This window comes from Peromyscus leucopus, chromosome 4, assembly GCF_004664715.2.
Source record: "Peromyscus leucopus breed LL Stock chromosome 4, UCI_PerLeu_2.1, whole genome shotgun sequence".
NCBI classification, from domain to species: Eukaryota; Metazoa; Chordata; class Mammalia; order Rodentia; family Cricetidae; genus Peromyscus; species Peromyscus leucopus.
Genome location: NC_051066.1, coordinates 101,595,405 through 101,619,531, shown reverse-complemented (window position 1 = coordinate 101,619,531; position 24,127 = coordinate 101,595,405). Strand labels below are relative to the sequence as shown.

At 42.8% G+C, this 24,127-nt stretch overlaps 1 protein-coding gene across 4 annotated transcripts in view; it reads left to right on the top strand.

The window, feature by feature from the left end:
- The window catches only part of Cep152 (centrosomal protein 152), a 65,955-nt gene that overhangs the window by 24,613 nt on the left and 17,215 nt on the right, over positions 1–24,127 (top strand). For all 4 annotated transcript variants that reach the window (XM_028858259.2, XM_037205191.1, XM_037205189.1 and 1 more), the window contains 9 exons: positions 6,528–6,723; positions 11,634–11,756; positions 12,305–12,414; positions 13,140–13,268; positions 13,415–13,541; positions 15,152–15,295; positions 17,557–17,838; positions 19,912–20,043; positions 21,910–22,560. In XM_028858259.2, coding sequence (XP_028714092.1) covers positions 6,528–6,723; positions 11,634–11,756; positions 12,305–12,414; positions 13,140–13,268; positions 13,415–13,541; positions 15,152–15,295; positions 17,557–17,838; positions 19,912–20,043; positions 21,910–22,560 — 1,894 coding nt within the window. The remainder of the gene's footprint in view (positions 1–6,527; positions 6,724–11,633; positions 11,757–12,304; positions 12,415–13,139; positions 13,269–13,414; positions 13,542–15,151; positions 15,296–17,556; positions 17,839–19,911; positions 20,044–21,909; positions 22,561–24,127) is intronic.

The following is a 24,127-nucleotide window of genomic DNA, read 5'->3' as shown; positions in this document are numbered from 1 at the left end:
AGTCCCGATTAGAGGATAATGTGCTTTAGAAATTCTTAATGAAATATAAATACCTGAAAAGCCAATGAACAGAAATCTGAAGTATTAATATTGTGCTTGTAGTCCTCATCATTTAGGTAGACACCAGTTACTGGAAGCTAAGGAGGGGATTATGAAGTTAAAATACCCAGATTATGGGGCTGGGGAGATAGCTCAGTTGGGATGCTGTGCAGGCATAAGGCCCTGAGTTCAGATCCCCAGCACCCAGCACTGTGGGAGGTTGAGACAGGAGGATGGCCAAGGGTTGCTGGCCACTCAGCCTAGCTCCAGGTTCAGTAAGAGACCTTGTTTCAAGGGAAGAAAGTGGAGAGTGATAGAGCAGGACACCTGATACACAAGTGTGGGAGCACACACCTGTGTGCATACATGTGCACTCACCACACACACTCCACAAATATACAGACTATGTGTTTGAACTATTGAGGCAAATGCCTGTTGTTGTTAGTGTTAGCCTCGCATGTTAAAAACACTTGTCTTGTGTTAATCAGTCATCTGTGAGAAAATAAGTTTGGCAATGGCATTGCATTCTCCTTGGGACCTGCCTGAGATCATAAATAACGTTTTGGATTGATTCTGTTGGGCATGTTTTGCCTGTGTGTATACATGTGCACATGCTGGTGTCCACAGAAGTTAGAAGGGTCTCAGATCCCTTGGAACTGGAGTCATGGATGGTTGTAAGCTACGACGTAGGAACTGGGAACTGAACCTGGGTCCTCTGCAAGAGCAGCCGGTGCTCTTAATCACTGAGCTGTTTCTCTAGCTCTGAGATCTCACTTTTAAAACAGGGGTTCTTTTATGCTACTGTTATTGTAGATATTTTACCAGTCACATGGGCGAGGGTGATGGAGAGGGAGTGGAGAAGGTTGAAGGGTTAGTTATAGGTTAGTTATAGTTATATCAAAGGATGTTCTACACACTTGGTGAACTTGGCATCCTTGCTACATGGAAGGTGCTTTGTGAGGTCCTGAAATAGATTACAAAATATCCAATAGATGCTGTCCTTTCCCCAAGGAGTTTGCAGTTGGCCTGGCTGGAGGAAAGGAGACATACCCAATAAGCAGCCAAGTGCTGTTTGGTCAGTGCTGGGCTTGCCTGAAGGGTTTATCTGTTCCCCCTGCTGGTTTAGGCCAAAGCAAGTGCTTCTTTTACTGAGGAATGGAGCCTAGGACCTCACTCACTCAAAGAGCTGTATCACCGACGTATACTTCCAACTCTGAAGAAAGTGTTTCTTGAAGCATTGACCTCCGCCACACTGACTGTCCACTGTCCTTACTGAGTTGTTAAATACGTGTTGTGTCTCAAGTATTAAGCAACCGAGTACAAAGCTCAGTCTCCTGACAAGTTAGTTCCCCTTTAATGGCCTTTGGGAAGATTGCATTTTAACACTGCCGTTTTAGTTGTAGAGCAGTAAGATGGGATTTAGTTGGTTGGAATCTGTAGACAAATTTCTAAACGGTCTTAATAAAAAACACGGAGCCAGAAATTTGGGTTAAATTTCTGTGAGAAAGATCAGAGGAATAGGACAAACCACGAGCTAACCTCACCTCACCAACTCCGCAGCTTCCAGAAAGAGCTTCTTCCTGTATACTCACGTTTATATGCCTTTCTCTTCTGTTCTCTCATTGGCTCTCTTAGCCCAGCTACATCACTTGCTCTTCCTATGCAGCTCTGTCACTGTCTGTACAGACCTCCAGACCTCTATGGTTGGTACTGGGATTAAAGGCATATATCACCAAGGTTGGTTCTGTTCTCTAGTGTGGCCTTGAACACAGAGATCCTGCCTGCTAAGTGATTTGATTAAGGGCATGTGCTACCATTGCCTGGCTTCTTTGTTTACTTATAATGGCTGGCCCCTTTTCCTCTGATCTCCAGGCAAGCTTTATTTATTAAAGCACAAGTAAAATATCACCACATTTCAGCACAAATAAAACATCACCACAGAAATCTAAAGTAATGAGGTGATACTGCAAAAGAAAATGCTGTTATTTAGCTTAGTAAGGCTCCGTTTACCTGAGTGTCTTGTCTTCGGGCTCTCATCTCTACAGATGACAGCCTAGAGGTAAGCAAAGAAGAAAATAGTGAAACTAGACTGATGTTTTTGGTGGAAGTCATCCACAGGCTCTTATCTAGGGTCATGTGACCCATATTTCTTTCCATCCCATAATTACCTGGTATGGATGCAGTGGGGGAACTGCTGTCAGCTCAGCCTTAGCAGAGGTGTGGAAGGCCTGCAGTGGGAAGCGGCTCTCAGTGTGAGTGCTTTGACCCACTGACACGGTGTTGAGCAAAGGCTTCCACTAATCATCTTGAACACAGACTTTGCCGTGAATGCCTCATTTCTTGTCAGTGCCAAATGAATTCTCAGGAACTAGTGAAAGAGCATAGGCTTCAGATGCAGGACGGTTTGAACCACAGCGTTGCCTTTTGTTGCTAGGTAAATGGCCTTACGCCAATTTGTTAACTCTCTGAGCTTGTTTTGTTGTTTTTACTTTTATCGGGCTTGCTCTTTCTTGGAACTTAAAGTGAGAATTAAAATAGATAATGAATGTGAGTCTCTTGGAGTATGACCTAGCTAAAAAAAATGATAGCTATTTCTGTTATTTTATACATTATTGGTTAAAATATGCCATTGGTCAGATTTTACATTTATCAACTTTGAATTCAACACATACTTTTAAAGCATTTTGATCCTCATTTTTGTGACTAATGTTGGCTTTACTGGAGCTCAGAGAGGTGAATCACTTGGCTCAGGTAGTCACTGGTGCCGCCAGGACGTGAACTCAAATCTCTTTAGGCCTGGTCTAGTTTTCTGTTCATATTTATGAAATAGTCAAGCCTTTTGCCTTTAAACTTCATTCTTCTTTATCTCTCTTATGTTGAAGATTAAAGATATAGTTGATTCAAAAATATTTTTCTCTAGTTTGTTATTACTTTCATTTTAGTTTGTGCTGTGGTTGGCCTTGGAATTGAGTGATGAATACATCCACATTGAACTCTTTTTCAATAGACACATTTTATCTTTATCCATTAAAATGAATTCTTCCTTTTGTGTCTTTTTTTTTTCCCTTGAGGTAGGATATTGCTGTGTATCCCAGGTTGGCTTCAAATGCACAATTTTGCCCTGGACTCCCAAGTACTGGGATTATTGGCATGCACTACCTTGCCTAGCTACCCTTGTTATTTTTATTTACATAACATTCATAGCCACAATATAGAAATTCTTTTTTGCTTGTTTTTTGTTTTTTTTTTTTTTTTTTTTTTGAGACAAGGTTTCTCTGTGTAGATTTGGAGCCTTTCTTGGAACTCACTCTGTAGACCAGGTTGGCCTCGAACTCACGGAGATCTGCCTGGCTCTGCCTCCCGAGTGCTGGGATTAAAGGTGTGCGCCACCACCGCCTGGCTCATAGAAATTCTAATGTATGTTCCTATAGCTAACAGACTCGGGGCATCTCATCATCATTATAAAGAAAAGACTGAGCCACTCAGCTGGGTAAGTGGAGAGTGAACCAGAGTGGGTAGTTGGTGAGAGGAGAGCTCTGGAAAAGCCACCAATAACCGCAGCATCTAGAGGACGCATCTAGCTCAGAATCCTCTCACACAACAGCAGTTAATAGTTGATTGTCCATGTTTGAGAAGCATTCTCATGTCAAATTTCAAGAAAGAAGAAATTTGTACTTTTCTTCCAGTGAACTGATTTGTTGAATAAAAGGAAGCAAATTTTCCCAGTGTGAGTTATTTTCTTCTGGAGCGGCTTCCAAATCACTGACCCAGGTATCGGTGGCTCCCAGCTTTTATTACCAACCACCACCTCCTTCAGCTACTGCTTAGTAAACTTTAAAGGGTTAGCAGCCTCAGTGTTCTATTTTACATTCATGGAATCTGAGTGGCTAAATCTGTAGACATTTGCAGACGGCTTCCTCTCTCCATTATTATAGTTGGCTGCTACGCTCAAGTAATAAACATTTACCAAGTGGAATGCCGTTTTCCTTTGGTCTTCTCAGCAGGCTTCATAAGGGACTACAGTTTCTTTGGGTTTCAGGGAACCAGTTTCCATAGGGTGCTGTGGGCCTCGGGCAGAATGGTCACCACTCTGACTTTTTTCCTTTCGAGGAAGGAGGGAAATTATTTTACAAGCACTTTCTCTGCTCTCTGATTGGGCCTCCTCTAGGAGTACAAAGTGTTATTATACAAAAAGTATATTTTACACAGTTCTATATATCAGCTCCCGTGCTAATGCGCCCTGTTAACAATTTTTATCAGCCTGCTTTCAGTTAGAAGAGGAATTATGGAGGCCTCATTTGCTAGCTGAGTAAAGTGAGGACTCACAGTTTACCATACCATATTGCAGAGTATTTTGTGTTTCCTTTCTTTTTTTTTTCTTTTTTTTTTTTACATAAGGCTTCGAACTCACCCGCCTGCTAGTATTAAAGTTTTGTTACAGAATAGTACAGAAATATAGTTACTTCTACAGAAATAGAAATGATTTAAATAGGTGAGGTTTAATATATGCAGACATGCATGTAGAGTATATGCATATTGTTATATATACTATATCCATCCTAAGACATTTCATTTATATTGTTAAAAATAAATTTACTTAGTGATTTGTTCATTCTCTCTTCACACATGCACGATATCCTAACATTTCATTTAAAATCATCTGAAATCTTTCAATTTCAGGAGGAAAACTTTAATTCAGCTATCATTATTTCTTTATTAGATAGATTTTTTTCTTTTAGAATATTTTGGAAATAGAGATTTATATTTTACACAGTTCTATATATCAGCTCCCATGCTCCCTATTAACAGTTTGTATTGTTAAAGTTAATGGACCAGTATATTTACATTATCACTAGTGTCTGAGGTTCGCTTGGCTGTCCTTAGTATTTCTCCAGTGTCTATGATTTTAGAGTGTCGCTAGCCACTGGGAAACTGTTTAGAAACTTACATCACTGTTTCCAATATAGAAAAGAAGACACTCCTATTAGTTGAGAATTTCATACTTGCATACACTATTTTGATCATATTTGTCTTCCCGTCTCCTCCCCTCCTGCTTCCTAGATCCACTCCAACCCGACGCCTGTTTGCTGTTTTGTTTTAAATAAGCCACTGAGTCCAACCTGCTGGCCATGTGCTCATGCGTGTAGGGCCGTCCACTGAGGCATGAACCTACCAGGGGCCATTCCCCTAGAGAAAACTGACTCTCCCTCCCCAAAAGCCATCAGCTACGAACAGCTCCTCAGCTGAGAGTGGGGACCGATGAAGCTCCCCCTCTTGCTGCAGTAGTGACAGTGGTGACTGGCTTGAGCGTGTGTAGGTCGTGTACAGGCAGCCACAGCTACTGAGAGTTCATGAGGGCAGTGGTCCTGTCATGTCACCTCCCACACTAATAATAGAATGCCTTTAAAAAAATAGAGTCTCATTGTAAGCCTTAAGCTTAATGAAAATAGAGTTGCGTTTAAAGGCTGGAATACAGTTTAGCGGCAGAGCACTTGCTTAGCATGCAGGAGGCCAGGCGGTCCAGTCCTTATTACTGTCGAGAGACGGGAGGGAAGGAGGAAGGAGAGAGAAAGGACTTTAGATTGCAGTAGCGTGGCTTTTGTTTCAGTTTTCTCGTTGCCTGGATTTGCCAGACTTCTATGTCCGTAAATTGGAAGCGCTAACAGTAGTTGGTTAGGGTAGCTGATGTTCGCTATTTTTTTCCTCCTCAATATCTATATTGCCTCATTGAATATTAGCATGCCACATACCCAAAAGTCACAGGTGTGAGCTATGTCCGAGTTAAACTGCTTGTATCTAGGCAGAAAGACTAAGTGGGGAGAATGTCTTCTGAGGAATGAACTTTTGTGCAAAGAAGATGTCCTTGTATATGACAAAGTTCAAATTTATTTATTTTTGATTTATGTGTACCAGTGTTCTGCCTGCATGTTAGCGTGTGCCCTGCTGAAGTGCCTGGTAACCTTGGAGGCCAGAAGAGGGCATTAGATCCCCTGAAGCTGGAGTTAGTGGTAAGCCACCATGTGCTGAGAATTGAATTCAGGTCTAAAGAGCATCACCATGCCATCTCTCCAGCCCCCAAGTTCCAAATCCTTGAGCAGAGTTGGGGTGAAGCCCCAGTGTTAGAATACTTGCCTAGCATGTATGAGGCACCAGAAGACAAAGAAACAAAATGTTAAAAATACAGTTGGTCCAAAATGCCCTGACAGTTGAGGCATAAAAAACATGATTACCTGTCCGGCAGTAGTGGCACACGTCTTTAATCCCAGCACACAGGAGGCAGAGCCTGTGAGTTCATGGCCAGCCTGGCCTACAGAGCAAGATCCAGGACAGACACCAAAACTACACAGAGAAACCTTGTCTCACAAAAACCAACCAACCCAACAAACAAACAAAACAAAAAAACATTACCGTGTGGTTAGGGCTTTAAAGAATAACCGTGTTTGATTGGTTACTTGGTTTAATCCTAAAACTGGCCATTCCCCCATCAGTACTGCACAGCAAGAAGCCCCAAAGGAAGAGCTTTCGAAGGATGAGCTTATCTTGAAGTTGAAAGCCCAAGTTCAGCACTTGCTGAATAGCAACTCCGTGAAGCGTCATCTGGTGTCTCAGCTACAGAGAGATCTCAAAGACTGCCGTGGGATCACAGAAGCTCTCCAGTCGAAGGATGACTACAAAGGCGTGGAGGTGAGGTCCATGGAGCCTGTACAGTTCAGAAGTCCCTTTGAAATGCCCAGTAAAGAAAGCCTTTATGCTTTGTAGATGTCAGTTAAGGTTTTGGTTTCCTGGGGTTCCTTTGACTCCTAGAAGTAAAGCTTACAGGAAAAAAGCCACTTGAAAGGCTGATTTGGCTTGTTCTTGGCATGTAGTAAATGAGATGCCAGTTAGGTTAAATTCTTTGTTCACAGATGAAAGGAGTACTCTGTAAAAAGCACGTGCATTTTGTTGGTTGGCTTGAACCAACCGTGCTTGAAAATCCTGTTAGTAATCGTGTCCAGTGAGATCCCTCCAGTGGTTCTCAACCTTCCTAATGCTGATTTTCCAATACAGTTCCTCATGTGGTGACTCCCAGCCATAAAATTATTTTCATTACTTCTTCATAACTACAATTTTGCTACTGTTATGAATCATAATGTAAATATCTGCATTTTCCAATGGTCTTATGTGACTCCTGTGAAAGGGTCTTTTGCCCCTCCCCCAGTAGGGGTCATGACCCATAGGTTGAAAACCTTTGCCTTAGAAGCTCTGCTCCTGAACTCTCCCGGGCTGTGTTCTTACAGGAAAGAACTTGTCTCTGTGAGGAAATGGGGTGTATAGCACTGGTCAGTACTTACTTCTGAGTTCTGTCTTTTAAATTTTGAGACAGGGTCTCACTCTATAGCCCCGGCTAGCCTTCAACTTGTCATGTTCTGTCTCTGCTCCCTGAGTACTGAGATCATTAGGAGTGTGCTACCATACCCACTTCTGACATCCACCTCAGTATTCTTTAGCCAGTATCTTTGGAGATGAGGAAAATGAAGGTAGGGAGTCTGTGGCCCATCTGAGGTTTCACAGTCAGTCTTAGGAAATTGAAGTTACTTTATATGACGATAAGGGTCAGGGTCGTTGCCGGAAGCTCCTGTCACCAGATCTTGGGAATGGCTTTTTTCTTCCTCATTTCACAAACTCATCATCTTTACAGCCAAGAAAAATAATGCAGAAATGAATTGATAATTAAGAAAAGAAAATGGAGCATTGAAAGGAATGCAGGGAGTATATGCCTTTTCTTTTGAAGGGAAATAGTTTTTAATCTGACTATTGCTTTTTTATGTCCTGATTCTTAACCCAGGAGTCCTGTTCATTAAAAAATTCTGTCAAAGTACGTGAGATGTTCTAAGATGCCAATTATTGTGACTTAAAATTTAAAAAATGGTTACCCCCATGACAGATGTGCCACCCCAAGACAGATGTGCCACCCCATGACAGATGTGCCACCCCATGACAGATGTGCCACCCATGACAGATGTGCCACTACTGCACATATGGGACTCTCTTGCCATGCCAATCAGTACTGTAGCCCACAGTGTTAATAGCTAGCTGAGGGAGACTATTGAGTGATTTTTTTTTCCTACCAGTATCCTTCAAGGTTCCTTCTGGTACTATAAAAGCCAGAAGGTTGGTTTGTTTTCTGTTAAACAATCAAGTCTGGACTGTATTATATGTATTTTATGGTGAGTGAGAGTTCATGATCACCTTTGAATGTTGCATGGACTCTTCTTTCCCAAATCTTTATAACAGAACTTTCAATTGGTCTGTAAAGTTAGGAAGCATAATTGGGAAAGAGAGAAAATAGTTTATTCTTTTTTCTAATTTAAGTCTTTATTCATTCTTTGTGAACCCCACATGCATCTCAATCACACTTACCTCCTCATCCCCCTCATCTGCTCTCTGCCTCTGCAATCTCCCCTCAAAATAAAACAAAATAATATTTATTTAAAAGAAAAGAAAAAGAAAATCTCATCATGGAAGCTGCCATGTGACACAGTGAGTCATGTAGTAAACCTTTTGTCCATATAGCTTTACTTGCAAGTGTTCATTGCAAAGAGTCATTGATCCAATTTGAGGCCTCTGGCTTCTGCTACACCATCAATATTGGGCCCTCACTGGGTCTCCTCTTGGATATCCTGTTTTTGTCCTGCATCTTGGTAGTTATTCATTTTTGTTTTTGAAGAGCTATTATATGTAAGACTTTGTGGGATTCACTGATAATAGAAGTATATAAGGTGCATATTAATATTTAAAAGGCAGTTTGGCTATGTGGAGCCACATATAGTTTTAGCACTTTGGTACATCTACAATTAAAAAAAAAATTGTTTCTATTAAAAATTCAGCTGGAAGTGGTGGTGCATACCTTTAATCCCAACACTTGGGAGTCAAGGGAACTCTATGAGGTCCAGGACAGCCAGAGCTGCATTGTGAGACCCTGTCTCAAAACAAACAATCAAAGCATACTGTTTTGTGGCATTTCCAGGCTAATACATGACAGAGATCAGGAGACTGCTCATATATAGCATTAGGCAGTGTTTGAGAGTAGATCAGTTCATTTCCTTTGACCAGTTGGGCAGTTAAGACTGAATGTAGTGGGGTTAGAGAGGTGGCTCTGTGGTCATGGGTGTGCAGTCGCTTTGGTGGAGGATCTGAGTTTGCTTCCCAGCACTCTTGTTGGGCAGCTTCATGGCATCTGACAGCCTCTTGTGGACTCCTTGGGCATTGCATCTATGAGCACATACTTGCACATATACACATAACTAAAAATATTTATATGAGATATATGTATATATATATAAAATATATATAAATAAAGATAGAATGTGTATATAGATAGAATATGTAAGGGTCTTAGGAAAACCATACTGACCTTCCAACAGAGTCCATATTCTAAATTCTTTGTGAATATAAAACACCGAACACAGAAAGCAAGCTTTTTGTGTCTGGTCCCCAGTAAATTTCTTTTGTGTGTGTTCATGTGGGGATGCACATCTGTCAGTGTGCTGAAAATGACTGTTGAGGGATCAGCCATAATATATAAGATAGCTCTACCACCCTTGGCAAGAAACAACTCAAAAGTGTGTTTTAGCTTGTGGTAAAGGGATACGGCGCATCGTGTTGGAGAAGGGATGGAGGTGGGGAGGCCACAGGGCTGGCTGTGGCATGCCATTGCAGTCCGGAAGCAGAGAGATGGATGATGGCACTCACCTGGCTTCCTTTTCTCCATCCCAGTCTGTAGTTCATGAGATGCTGCCGCCTGTGTTAGGGGTGGATCGCCTCTCCTCTTCAGTTTAACTCCTAGGAAGTGCCCTCACAGGCGTCTAGAGGTGTGTCTCCTAGGTGATTCTCAGGACTTCGAAGTTAATGATCCAGACTAACAGTCATCCTTCTGCCCTTTCTCAGCTTGATACCCGAGCATATCAGTTTTAATCATAACATCGCACCTCTGATGCTCAGTTAACTCTAACTCAGACACACCCAGTGAGGAGTGGGAGGTTCCTCTGTAATAATCTCTAACCGTTAAACACTTGTTTTTCCCACATCTGCCATGTCTGCAACTTTCACTTTGTTAACACTCCTTTTCCTACCAAACTACATTTTTAATACCTTTCTGCTCTGCCTCCTCTCTCTCACTGGATACTTGAGAGCAGAACAGTGTAGTCAGTAGTAACCACACTTCAGCCCAGATGCTGTAAAGCCTTAAAATTTCTTCCCCAGAACAAATTAGTCCATTACGTTCAAATTTAGCCTCACTCAAATTCTCAGGATGCTACAGAATGCAGCTGTGTTCTTTTCTAGAATGTTCCATGAATGGCCCGTAGTCCAGTTGCCAGCCAAAACCTGGAGAGCCAGACTTCACTGCCTAAATTTCTGTTAGCCTCCTGGTTTTCCCATGATTCTACCAGAATTGTCCAATGACCTCTGCCTACAGCATTTCATCATTTCTCTAGCTCACGGTCTGAAATCTCTGAAATGTAGTCAGGGCAGCAAGTGCCCTTTTTTGGAACAATCTGTGTTAGTTACTTTTCTCATGACAGTGTCCAGATAGCATCGTGGAATAGATTTCAGATATTTTCATAAACTGACTAGATGTATTGACTCTCCTTTAGAGAATAAGGAACTTATAGATATGGAAATGTTCAGATGGAAGGAGACAAGCAGTTATAAAAACAAAGAGGTTCCACTGTGGTGGCACCACAGAACGCAGGTGAAAGAACTGTTTCCCCGATTCCCATCCACTTCAGCAGCTGAAGATAATTGCTGATGTAGCGGTCGAGAGACTGGAACTAATTCCTGCCCCACCCAGCAGTGTGTCCAATTTTATGGCTTGTCTAGAAAGTAATGTATGGAAGCATATCATATATCTTAAAAATAGTACCTACTGAATAAACATATATGTGAGGTAATGCTAGCAAAAAGTATATAAATAGAATATATGAGTCCTACTGAGTGAAAGTGTAACCAAAATGGGATATTGTCTAATCTTAAAACAGCCTTCTCCTGAGATACACCTCACTAACTACAGCATGTGCAGACAGCAGGCAGTGGGGGCAGGACCTGGAGACTCTGCTTTCAGCTGCTCGTCACCAGTGATGAGACGTGTGCATCCCTTGTCTTCTACAAGGAACTTAGGTCATTTCTTAGCATTCGGGCTAGACACCTAACCTGAATTGAATAACATTAGAGAAAAACAAAATAAGGGAAACACCCTACAAAGTAACTGATTAGTACTCCTCGAAAATGCCATGGGTTTGAAAGACAGACTGAAGAACTGTTACAGCCGGACAATTAAATGCAATGTGGCGTAGATTTAATCTCGGTGCAGAAAAGGGAGTTAGAGGGAAAATGGAGGCGCTTGTATGAAGTCTGTAGGATGGCTGGTTACACATCTGTATTGGCTGGTTACACATCTGTATTAGCTTTCCGTTTTGATGATTGTATTGATTGTATTTGAGAAAGAAGATGAAGAAAAAGACATATTTAGACATTTTTTTTCCTAAGTGAAATTACTTCACAGTGTGTAATTTTATTTTATTTTATTTAAACTTAAAACCTTTCTAAACGTTCAGACTAAAACAGATACCTCTGAAAAAACAACTGATCAGTTATGGCTTGATTCTTCTGAGGCAATTGTCAGAGAAGATATTCTGCGTCTGAAAAATGAAGTTCAAGTTTTACAGCAACAGAACCAGGTGAATGAATGTCTCTTAATGAGGCTTTCGTGGCCTTACTGAATCCCCAGGGAGCACAGACTGATGTGGCAGACACGGCGGTGTGAGTTAGTGGGCATGTTTTGGGAAGTTCTTGTGGTTCTGGCTGTTTCCCTTACTGTTGCTTGGATGGTACTGTTATTGGAAGGTTGAGTGGTTCCCATTTTGTGTGGTAGCCCGACCAATAGACCAATCTGTCTTCTTAGCCAGCTGTTGACCAAGATGTAAAACCTTTTTTATTTTGATAAAGATTATTGAATTCTAAGATATCAATTAGCTTAATACTTCCCTGGTTAAATATTTCCATTTGATGCATTTTAAAACAAATACAATATTTTAATGTTTACTCCTAGTAGAATGCTACTTACTACAGAAATATGTCTATCTTACTTAGGTGTGAAGATACTCTTTCTTTTGTAGAATTGTGAGAGAGATTGTATGAGATAATGGTATAAGATGGAGGGTGTTAAGATGTTAGACTAATCAATTAAGGTGGGATTTCTCTCTGTAATCCTTTGTTCTGTGTCTAGGAACTTAAAGAAGCTGAAGAGAAACTGAGAAGTACAAACCAAGACTTGTGTAATCAGATGAGACAGATGGTACAGGACTTTGACCATGATAAGCAGGAGGCTGTGGCTAGGTGAGTCCCGTTGGTGTCCATTGCTCATCTTCTGGGTAGCACAGTCTTCTCCCCTTGCAGCCCTCTCTCCAAATGGAGTGAACTGTCCCTGTGGAGATCTCAGCTGGACAGAGGTCAGCCCCTACTTCCCACGTTATAACTTGGAACACAGAGACAGAGTTATGTGGTGGGCTAACCCAGCTCATCACAGCTGTAGTGCACTGAAATACTAGGCTGATTCTAAAGGCTCATCTGGGGATCTTGGAGGCATTTGTCTTCCAAATACTGAGTGACACATTTGCAAACAGTCCTTTGGAAGATAATCTGTAAGTTGGCTGCTGCTGGTATTTGAGTATCAAACATATATGATTTGAATTTGGGGATTGTTTCTCAGTTATTTCAATTAAACAGTTATTTCTTTATAAATACCAGTCCTCAGTATAGACTAACTATTCTGTTTGAAGTACTGGGACATTGTCATACCCAAGTCCAGTTTTCTCTAGAAACGTAAGAAAGAAATCTTTGAAGATTCCTGTGAGACCAGTGCTTTTAAATGAACTCTTATTTTTGGTTGGGGAAAAACAATCTAACCTAATTATAATTTGCATTAATGAGAACAAGAGGAAGGAAGGCAGGCAGGTAGGCACCAGGAAGGTAGACAGGTAGGAAGACAGACAGGAAGGGAGGCAGGCCAGTTCATCCTGTCCCTGGTGCTGCGTGGCTCTAGTTCCCCTCTCTCTTGCTAGGTGTGAGAGGACTTACCAGCAGCACCACGAAGCCATGAAGGCTCAGATTCGAGAGAGCCTTTTAGCGAAGCACGTTGTGGAAAAGCAGCATCTCTTTGAAGTCTATGAGGCGACCCAGTCACAGCTCAGGTAAGAGGCGGCCTCACTGCCTGTTTGCTCCGTAATTTGGAGGTGTGTGTGTGTGTGTGTGTGTGTGTGTGTGTGTGTGTGTGTGTGTGTATTCACACGTGCATATATGCACACACCCACTTACTTGCTGGTTGTGTGTCTCCAAGGTCTGACCTCGATAAGATGAACAAGGAGATGGCTTCTGTGCAGGAGTGTTACCTGGAAGTTTGCAGAGAGAAGGATGAGCTGGAATCTGCCCTCAGGAAGACCGTGGAAAAGGCTCAGGAGCAAAAGGTAGGCTGCTCCCATCTCCTTCCCTGCCTCCATCACTTACACTAAAACCTCTGCTTTGTGGAAGTGGGGAGGAAGGGAAGGTGTTCATAGAGGCCTTTTTATTTGACTATATCAAGCTATAACGGCTCACAGAATTAAAAACTATTGAAATTGTTAAGATGGGGGAAGATCCCATTTCTTTTTTAAAATTTTAATTTATGATTTATCTTACTATTTTTAATTATATGTATGTGTATATCTCTGGGTATGTTGTGCACACGAGTGCAGTTGTCACAGGCCAGAAGAGGACGTTGTACCTCTGGGGCTGGAGTTTCAGACTGTTGTCAACTGTCCGGCATGGGTTCTGGGAACCAAACCTTGTCCTTAGCAGAAGCAGAGTGTACTTGTAACCACTGAGCCATCTCTCCAGCCTCACCTTTATAGACGTATTCTGGGACACAAAGCAGTCTGGACCAACTCATTCCCCTTGGCATCTCCATTTCCACGTGTTTGCTGCTTGTGCCTGCCCAGGAGGTCCTGCACAGCTTACGAGTGCCGCACAACATACAGTGTGCCTGCGGCTGTGAGTGCCCCGCACAGTGTGCCTGCGGCTGTGAGTGCCCCGCACAGTGTGCCTGTGGCTGTGAGTGCCCCCACAGTGTGCCTGCGGCTGTGAGTGCCGCGCACAGTGTGCCTGCGGCTGTGAGTGCCGTGCACAGTGTGCCTGCGGCTGTGAGTGCTGTGCAGAGGCCATTCTTGGCTTTCTCCCTCACCTTTTGCACATAGCAGAGCTTGTCACTTACTGTCCTGGGAAGGACGAGTTTGACTGACATCTTGTGACAAGGAAGGTGAGACTCTGGAGAATGTGACCACTGGTCTCTCGGGAGCTGGAGGAAGAGCAGAGGGTTCTTTATGTGACCAGTCCTTCCTGCTGCCCTTGCTGCATGTCTGGTGCGCTCATGGGAAGCCGTGGTCAGCTCTGTCCTCTGGAGATGGAGATCTGACTCTGGTTGGCTTGGATCAGCCTGCAGGCCACAGTTTGAAAGCTACCTGCTTCAAGACTCGAAGCTAGGTCCAGAGTCCTGACTCAACATTCTGTCCAGATGTTTTTGAATATGAGATCTTAAAGCAAGGTATTGCCATCACATATGTGGGGACGGCAGTCACGAGCAAATGGGTGTTCTTTTCATGTAATAGTTTGGCTATATATCAGTAGATCAACATGACGGAAAGCATGCCGTGTGTGTTATGGCGCTCAGTGGAAAATGAATTTCTAAAGGGGTGGTTTTAGTTAGTGTTGGCTACAGAAGAATTACAAAGGATTTAAAGTTATTTAGAAAGTGAGAACTTAACTTTTAGTAATTTTATAAAAATTAAAATAAGGAGAGAATCAATAATATGAGTGTTAGGTACAGAGTTTATAAAACGTGTAGGACCAAGATTCATGCCGCATGCACCGTTTTGTTTTTTGTAAAGACAGAGTCTCATACTGTTGCCCAGGTTGGCTTTGAACCTGCTATGAAGCCAGGAATGACCTTGCCTCCACCGTGCCCACATTGACACATTTCTAACATGGCGATTGTCGGTCCTACATAGAGATGCTGAGATGCTAACCTGAGTTTTGTTTACAGAGGCAGCTTCTGGAAGACAAAGAAGAGTATGTAGGCAAACTGAAGTTAGAACTTGAGGAGAAGTACCAAGAAACTCTTAAGACGGCGAAACAGAACTGGCTGAAAGAGCAAGAAGCTGGCGTTAAAGAGCGGGCCGAGGAAGAGGTGACGTCACTGGCAGAAAGGGGCTGGGTCAGAGTTTCTTCGGGTCACTCTGTCTATTTTATTTGATTTTTCCCAACCCTGGCTGGCCTGGAGCTTGCTGTGTAGAACAGCCTGGCCTTAAACTCACAGACATCTGCCTGCCTTTGCCTCTTGAGTGCTGGGATTAAAGGACTGAGACACCACACCTGGCTTCTGGTCACTCTGTGTGTTAGTAACTGAAGTCATAATTCCTGAACACGGGGCTTATAATTAATTAGCAAGTATGTAGATAGCATCTGTTCTCTCTCTCAGAATCTGGCTCTTAGAACACATCATACCACTTTGACTTTTCAAAATTATTCCATGATCTTTATCCCAAATCAGGATATAAGTTTTTTTTTGGATATTTCTTTGATTCCTAGAAATAAAACTATGGTCTCATTTCCTATTATGAAATGGCTCTAGTAAGTCTATACCAATGTCTCTAATTATGTCATTATAGTCATAAATGAATAATGCATTGGATTAGGAGAAAAGTGATGAGCAGGCTCAGCAGCCGAAACTTTAAGAAATTAATTTATTTAATTACAAAATGTAGCGTGTTACTTAGGCCACTTTCATGCAAGTATAAGACTGTCCTTAGATCTAGTGCTGTGCCCTGCCTGGCTTCTCTGCTCACCCCTCCCCCATCCCACTGGTCCTTTATTTTCTAGATGGTTTTCCTTGTACTTTCATGTTCCTGTATATACTTGACTGTGTGTATCTTTATGAACTCTGTAGACCCACGGTGAGATGAGGTATTTATTCTTCTGAGGCTGACTTCATTTGTCTTCAACTGTATCTGCTTTCTTGCAAATGCTGTGGCTTGGTGGTTCTTCGTGACTGAAGGGCGCTCTGTCGTGTGTGAATGGCATCCTCTGTTGGTCCCCCTGTTGCTGACATCTGGGTTGCGTCTGTACTTAGCTGTTGTATGGCGCATGGCAGGAGTGTGAGTGTCTCTGCCGTGTGCTGACTTGCGTCGTCTTTGGGATAAACACTGGTGGTGGGATGGCTGTACCCTTTCCCAGCTTTAGTTTTGGTTTGGAGGAACTCCGTACTGGCTTCCACAGTGGCTGGACTGGGCTTGTCGTCCCTGACAGCAGCGTCCAGGCTTCCTTTGGTCTGCATCCTTGCCAGCATGGGCATTTATCTCCTCTGTCTCCTCTGCCTTCTTCTTGAGACAGGGTCTCACTTTGTAGCCTGGAACTTGCTATGTAGACCAGGCTGGCCTTGGACTCAGATCCATCCACCTCTGCCTTCTAAGTACCGGGATTAAAGGCGTGCACCACCATGCCTGGCTGGTTTCTTAGAAATTTAAGGACTGAAGTATGATATTAAACACTTAGAAATAAAAAACAAAACAAAACAAAACAAAAACAAAAAAAAAAACCCAAACAAACCAGAATTCTAGCTTGTTGAAGATTCTGTCATAGATTCTGCCTTTGAGCTTGCTATTCTGTTAGTGTGGTAGCCAGGAAGTTCTTTTAGAACTCCAGGTATCAGCAAATGGGACAGTCAAACAAGGAAAGGCCGGTCTGCTCCTTTATAGTTTTGTATAAGACTAATTAGACCCACCCCACTGCGTTGCTGAGCATGGGGAACGCATGAAGAGGGTCTGTCTGTGACGCCTCCCTCCAACTTAATATATACTGACTAAGATTCCAGGGTGTTGAAGTCGATGAGACTTTCTTACACCCTGTTGATTAGATTTACTCAGTGCTTGCTCGTGGAAAGTGGTGTCGATGTGAAACTCTGTAGTTAATAGCAAACGACTCTGTGAGTTTTTGTCGTGACATTTCTTCAGTGACAGAGTCAGAACTTCTTGGTCACATACTGACCGTGGGGTGCTCTGCCCTTAGCACTGTCATTAAGTCTTCATGGGAATTCTGTTCTGTAGTAAACCGAAGAGGAATTTTCAAGTGTTGCTTGGGAATGTATTTTTGTGGACTAAATATCTAGCCCTCATATAATAACTCCAGGAGTATGTATCAGCTGTGTCCATTGGCTGCTGCAGGACACATGTGCCCAATGTGCAGAACTTTAAACTTACCTAAAAGGAGACGATCTGTGTGACTGTGGACCGTGAACTTGATAGATGACACCATGCGTCACCCTGTCAGAACGCTCGCCAGCCACCCTCCAAGGGTTTTAAGTACACCTGTAGTTGCTCTCTTTGAGTAACGTTTATTTAATTCTAGTTTTTACTTTATTGAGTGCTTTTCTTCTATTCCTTCTAAAAACAGAACAGACAAAAACTCATTCAACAGCTGGAAAAGGAGTGGCAGTCCAAGCTGAACCACAGAGTAAAGACCCCGAGAAAGGCAACTTCCGACTCCGGCAGTCAGACCGACCAGGTGGCCCTTCCGGATGCCGTGTCTAAGGCGGAAGCGGCGGTCCAGGCAGAGGAGCAGGCTCGCAAGGTCCAGCGGGAGTTGGAGCAGGAGAAGGAGATTGCCGTCAAGGAAGCTCTGAGGAAGCTTGAAGTTGAGTTGGAGCTCAAGTACTGTGAGAGTATTACGCAACAGGTGATGGGCGCGGTCAGCCGAGTGAAGTTTGGGGGTTGCTGATCAAGGAAAATCCCGGAAATGCTGCCTTTGAACTGGGGTGTGACTTTATATGTTTTAAAGGTTTTAGCATTTCTAGACTGGAATAGATACTGCAGTGTCTGTAAAACTTTTTTCATTTTGGTTATAAAACTCTTTCTGTGTTCTTTGAGTTTTCAAAGTGCTTGCTTTCTGAAATCTAAGTGTTAGGATGCCTGAGGGTGTGTTTGTGTGTGTGCACGTGCATTGGTTGTTTTAACATTCAAATTAAGAAGTAATGAAGAATCTTTCACATCTAGTTTTGTAGAAAATAGTCCACTAAGGTGCCTTCGTTAGCAGTTTTGGATGAAGATACTTAGCGGCAGTGGTGTTGGAGTTCTCTGCTGAATGGGTTGGCAGGTCTGCCCCGCAGTGCAGCTTTGCAGTTCCCGTCAGTGGCCAAAAAGGGGTGCCATTGCCTTCCCTTGCAGCATCCACAGCCTGGCTGTAGACACGGATGAGAACAGTTGCAAAGCAAGACTGTCCTGAGGAAAGTGTGGTTCGTGCTAACAGAGTAAAGACGACTTATTCTCGTGTACCTAGGTTAGTTAGTGCAGTGATTCTCCTGGAGAGCTGCACTGTTGATGTGCGAAAAAAGAGCAGAGTGCCGAAGGCAGGCCATGTCTTAAAAGTCTATTATCTATTTATTATTTTAGATATTTTACTTTAAATAAGAAGCTGCCTGGGCTGGGGGTGTAGACTAGTGATATCATACTTGCCCAGCACAATAAAACCCTCATTTCAATCCCTGTACTAAACAAAACAAAAACAAAAACAAAAACCGAAAAACAGTAACTGAAGGAAGGTATTTAACTATTCTTAGCTTTTGATAAATACTCAGCAGTTTGTGCATATGCATTATTCTATATGTTATTGTAGGCTGTCTTACAGTCAGGAAACATAGGCAAATAGACATATGTGGCATTTCAAGGACACCTTTGTCTGCTAAAGTTTCCTGAAATTAGGCCTGGTGTTGCTCTTAAAGAGAGGCAGGATTTCAAGTTCCAGGCCAGCCTGGTCTATATAGTGAGTCCCAGGCCAGCCTGGTCTACACAGGGAGTCCCAGGCCAGCCTGGTCTACATAGTGAGTCCCAGGCCAGCCTAGTCTACACAGGGAATCCCAGGCCAGCCTGATCTACATGGTGAGTCCTAGGCCAGCCTGGTCTACATAGTGAGTTCCAGGTCAGCAATCTTCTGAAGTCTTTACTAAATAAGGTTCAGAAAACATTGGTTAGAGAAGTGTTTAAGAATGCTTCTTCAGTATATATGAAATTTTAGATCATATGAAGAAAAGTAAGAAAAGCCAACACAGTATGGAGGAAATGTCTCCAGAAAACATAAATTTCTGTAGGAACTCTTATCTTCTTGCTCTAGTTTAACTACCTGGAGTTTATATGCACAGCAATTAGTCCTTTCACTGGAAAATGTTTGTGTTGGCTCTGCATTGCTATGTGTCTATCTGTTTTAGAAGAAAGAAAAAAAGTTTAATAAGCTTTGTCCATGTAATTGCTGACAGATTATAACCTGCTCACCCTTAAAGTTCATCATGTTTATAGAGTTCTTGTCTGAACCTGAAGGGTCATGTGCATTCTTACGTCCAAATTCATTCTTGACAGCAGCAATCTGTGCTAGGTATGAGGCATGTCCGTGTACGTGTGCACATGGTGTGCTGGTCCAGCATGATCGAGGAGGGGTGGGTGTGATGATTGACAGCAGCTGGCACTAGGCGACCTGCTGGGGTACTTTAGTTTTCCTTCCAGGAGCAATAGAACTTTGTGGGGAATGACAGAGCTTTGTATGAAGCTTCTGATGACTGCATTGCTCATCAGATACAGATTCCCACTTCCCGCCTTGCCCTTTGCAGGGGACAGAATGTAATTTAGAGAGGATTGCTGTTTGCTGTTTATGAAATCAGTGTGGTTGTAACTTAGGGAGACACAATGTAAAATATATGTGAGGTCATAGTTGCTGTGAAATTTTACCCTTGTTGTGCCTCTCTCCTGTCATCGCCTGTAGGTGGAAACAGCTGTGCAGAATGCCCGCAGTCGCTGGCTACAGGAGCTGCCCAAGCTTGCAGAGTACAAGGCACTGCTGAGAGCCCAGCAGCAGGAGTGGGCGGAGCAGCAGGAGCTGGCGGTGGCCCAGAGGGTGAGTGCTGCGCCGTTCTGTCCATGTCCTCCCACCTCCACTCTGGAGTGTGCACCTGCTGCTGGTGCTGAACCCTCACACTGCGCATGGAGCCTAAGCACGTGGAATCGCTCTTAGCTCACTGGAGGGGAAGGCCGTGTACCTCAGCACCTTGACCCTCACATCGGAGACATGGCTGCACTTAGAACTTAACCCCGTTTTATTGTGGACCGTTGGGTTGAGATTGAGAACAGGCCTCTTTGCCCCTTGTTACCATTTCACACGTGTGAAGATTTCCTGAGTTGACTGTAGTCTTAGAGCGTGTTCACTTTGTAAATACCCAGCTCTCTAAAGGGTTTGTGCTCTTCAAAAGAAAAACCCAGATGTGTAACCCCCACCCCCATTTAATTTATGAATCTTAACCTGATTGCAATCAAAGGGGAAGCAAGCTGGAAATAAATTTAAAGTTTGGCATGGTAATTCTAAAATTTATTTTGAAAAATAAAAGACTAGACTTCCTTATTTCACTGTTTTGGAAAAGGTATTGTAGTCCACACAACAATGTATTTGAAAGCAAAAACTGCCTTGACTCATAACAACATACTTCATACAAGACAGACTTGAAAGATAGGCCCAACTTTGAATAAAATGTTTAACAAATTGTTTCCAAGCCAAAGAACGAGGAATGGATTACTCCATGCTGAGTAGTCTTGTGATAACCCAGTAATACTTTGGGAAAGTGGTTTTACCCACCTGTGTGTCACAGTAAACTTTAGATTGATAGAGTTAAACATTTGAACAATGAAATTGTGTGATGGTGCATGTCTGTGACTCCAGCACTTGAGAAGCCTGATGTTCAAGGTCATCTTTTTTTTTTTTTGAGACAGGGTTTTTCTGTGTAGCTTTGGTACCTGTCCTGGATCTTGCTCTGCAGACCAGGCTGGCCTCGAACTCACAGAGATCCGCCTGACTCTGCCTCAAGTGCTGGGATTAAAGGGTGCGCCACTACCGTCTGGCTCAACGTCATCCTTGACTACAGAGAATTTGAGTCCAGCCTGGGATACATGAGACTTTGTCTCAAAAATAGACAAATAATGAAATTTCAGTATTTTCTTACTGTGTAATAGTAAGTGCATAAGTATTTCTTATTTATGTATTTTTTGTGTGTCTGAAATATCTGAAAGGAAATGTCTCAGAGGGAGAGAGAAAGGAAGCAGTATGATGAGACTCAGAAGTCGAGTAAAATATTAAAGTTGGGTAGAACACAGAAAGCAGATAGCCAGAAGGTCTCTAAGAGTACAGAAGGCATTTACAGTCCCGGCTCTCAGGAGGCTGAGGCAGGAGGATCTCACATGCTTCAGTCGGTAATGCGCTTGCTGTGCAAGCATGAAATGACGAGTTTGGAGCCTCAGAAGCCACCTAAAGCCAGGTGCACGTGCACCTGAGCATGGCTGGAGACAGCCAGAGCAGGGGCATTGCTGACCAGCCAATCCAGTGGGAACAAGATTCAGAGTTAGTGAAAGACTCGCTCCAAAAAATAAGATGGAGCATGAGAGGCAGGGGTCCCAGTGCCAGCCTCTGGCACCTTCACAGGTGAGTGTACCTGAGCACGCGCATGCGCACACACACACACACACACACACACACACACACACACACACACACACACACTAAAATGAATAAAGAAGATCCTTAAGTCTAGTGTAAGCATATTCTACAGAATGTATGTCACATCTAGATTTATTTTCCCTTTATTTTGTGTTTTAAATTGCTTGTTTAATTGGGAGGTTAGCCCAGATTCTTAGGATCTGTTGTTAGTAAAGACTGTCAGAGACTTTCAGATCTGTGTTGTTGACCTACTGAAATGTGTGCTCCTGTACCTTCTAGCTGTCACTTGTACTCTCTGAAGCTAAAGAGAAATGGAAAAGTGAGCTTGAAAATATGAAGCCACATGTAATACCTGTCAAGGAACTGGAAGAGAAAATTCACTCTCTCCGGAAGGAACTGGAGTTGAAGGATGAGGAAGTCCCTGTGGTTGTCAGGGCTGAGTTGGCTAAGGCCCGAACTGAATGGAACAGAGAAAAACAGGAAGAAATCCATAGGATTCAAGAACAAAATGAGGAAGATTACCGGCAGTTTCTAGATGATCATCGGAATAAAATTAATGAGGTGCTTGCGGCAGCGAAAGAGGACTTTGAGAAGCAGAAAACTGAGCTACTTCTTCAGAAGGAGACAGAGTTCCAGGCATGTCTGGACCAGAGTCGCAGGGAGTGGACACTGCAGGAGGCCGAGCGGACGCAACTGGAAATCCATCAGTATGAGGATGACATCCTCACTGTGCTGGAGTTCCTCCTAAGGGACACCCAGAAGGAGTTTGCTGGTGACTCCCAGGGCAGGCAGCTTTTGGAAGTCATGTCAGTTTGTTCTTCAAAATGGGTATCTGTGCAGTATTTTGAGAAAGTAAAAGCCTGCATACAAAAAGCCTTTCAAGATATGCTGCCCTTGCTCACAGACAGTATTGTCTCTGAGTGGAAAAAGGTACGTTTTTAGAGTAGAGAGAGCTGTTGAATCCCAAGGGTAATTATGATTGTAGGAGGTGACTCTGGTGGGCTTTTCTTGCCTTCATCATATGATTAATAGGTAAATATGTTTGTTTTCACCAGTGAAAACAAGCTTCATTGCAGCAGAGCTAATGGATTCCATTTGGTGCTGTTTTTTTTATTGCTCCATAGCTCCAACTATGAGGCAGGTCATTTAGCCTCTAGACAGCTATTACTTAAACATATATGTGTGTTATTCTTTATAAGGGCATGATGTTTTAGAAACTAAATAATTGTAGTCCTAACCACTTCAAGAAGTATACGTCATATGAAGACAGGATTGTTTGTTTGTTGTTTTGTTTTTTCTGAAAAGGTTAGAAGTCAATATCTTGTCCTCAATGAATTTATGTCTTATTATACACAAAGTGCCAATGAGGTCCCAAAATTGTTAAAAAGAAAGAAACAAGCAAGAGGTTTGATTCATTTGCCAAAATTCCTGGAGTCCGTTTCGTAGGTACCCCATATGTGTACGTGCAGAATGAGTTCTCTGTGTTCTTTTAGTCATACAAGTACTGTCTGAGACCAGATGAATCCAGCCTGAGCAATTTAGGATTGAAGGATGAGACATTCATGAAAATTCCAGAATCATGTTCTAGTGTGTGACCAGCCTGTTTCAGTGTTTAGGACCAGGTGGGAAAGTGTCTGACTAGATTATGAGGCAAACGTTAGCCATTAGCATTCAGGTCTATGAAGACATCACCATTAAAGGCTTTTCTAGGCCATTTTTGAGCATTCAGTGCTAATGCCTACTGGAAATGCTTATAAGCCAGGGTGGGCATTCCAGTGTAGGAGACAAACTAGCAAGTTGCTTTGGGCAAATCTGTTTTGTGGTTGGCCATCCAGAAAAAAGAGAATCCAGCTCCCTGGCCCAATTCCTGACCCTGACGTCTGTTGGCCTGTCTGCATCCTCCGTATGAAGAAGGACAGAACTTTCGAGCCGGAGGGACTGAAGTGGGCAGCCCTCCTTATCCCTGTTCATGTGTTTATCCTTGATTTTACAGTGGTGTTACTATTACATAGTTGCCATCAATAAAAATGACTGGCAAGATTACTTCCCATGAGCATTGCTTAATACTTCGTTGAGAATCTTGGGAAGAAATATTAAAATAAGAAAAATAGCAGTTTTTAGGAGTAGAGGTGATGAAGAAATCATGTTGATGCTTTCAAATTTGTTTGTCTAGAAAAGAGTCTTTACAAGTGAACAAATTGACACTACCTTGTATGTTTATTACATTCCAAGTTTAGTTGCTAATGAATTTGACTTTTCCTTTAGTGGAAATGTGGGATTTTCAAGGCATTTCATTTTATGTCAATGCAAAATCAATCTGGAGCTCTTCCAGGGCTTATAATTGCACAAGCAGTGTAAGCCCATCTGTGTGACTTATCTGGCTCACGGCTGTGGACATGAGACAATGCAGCTCAGAGTTTAGACTTGCACAGCTGTCCTTGGGTGGGTCGACTTGCATTCCTGGGGACGATGACTTGAAACGCCTAATCTCCTGTTT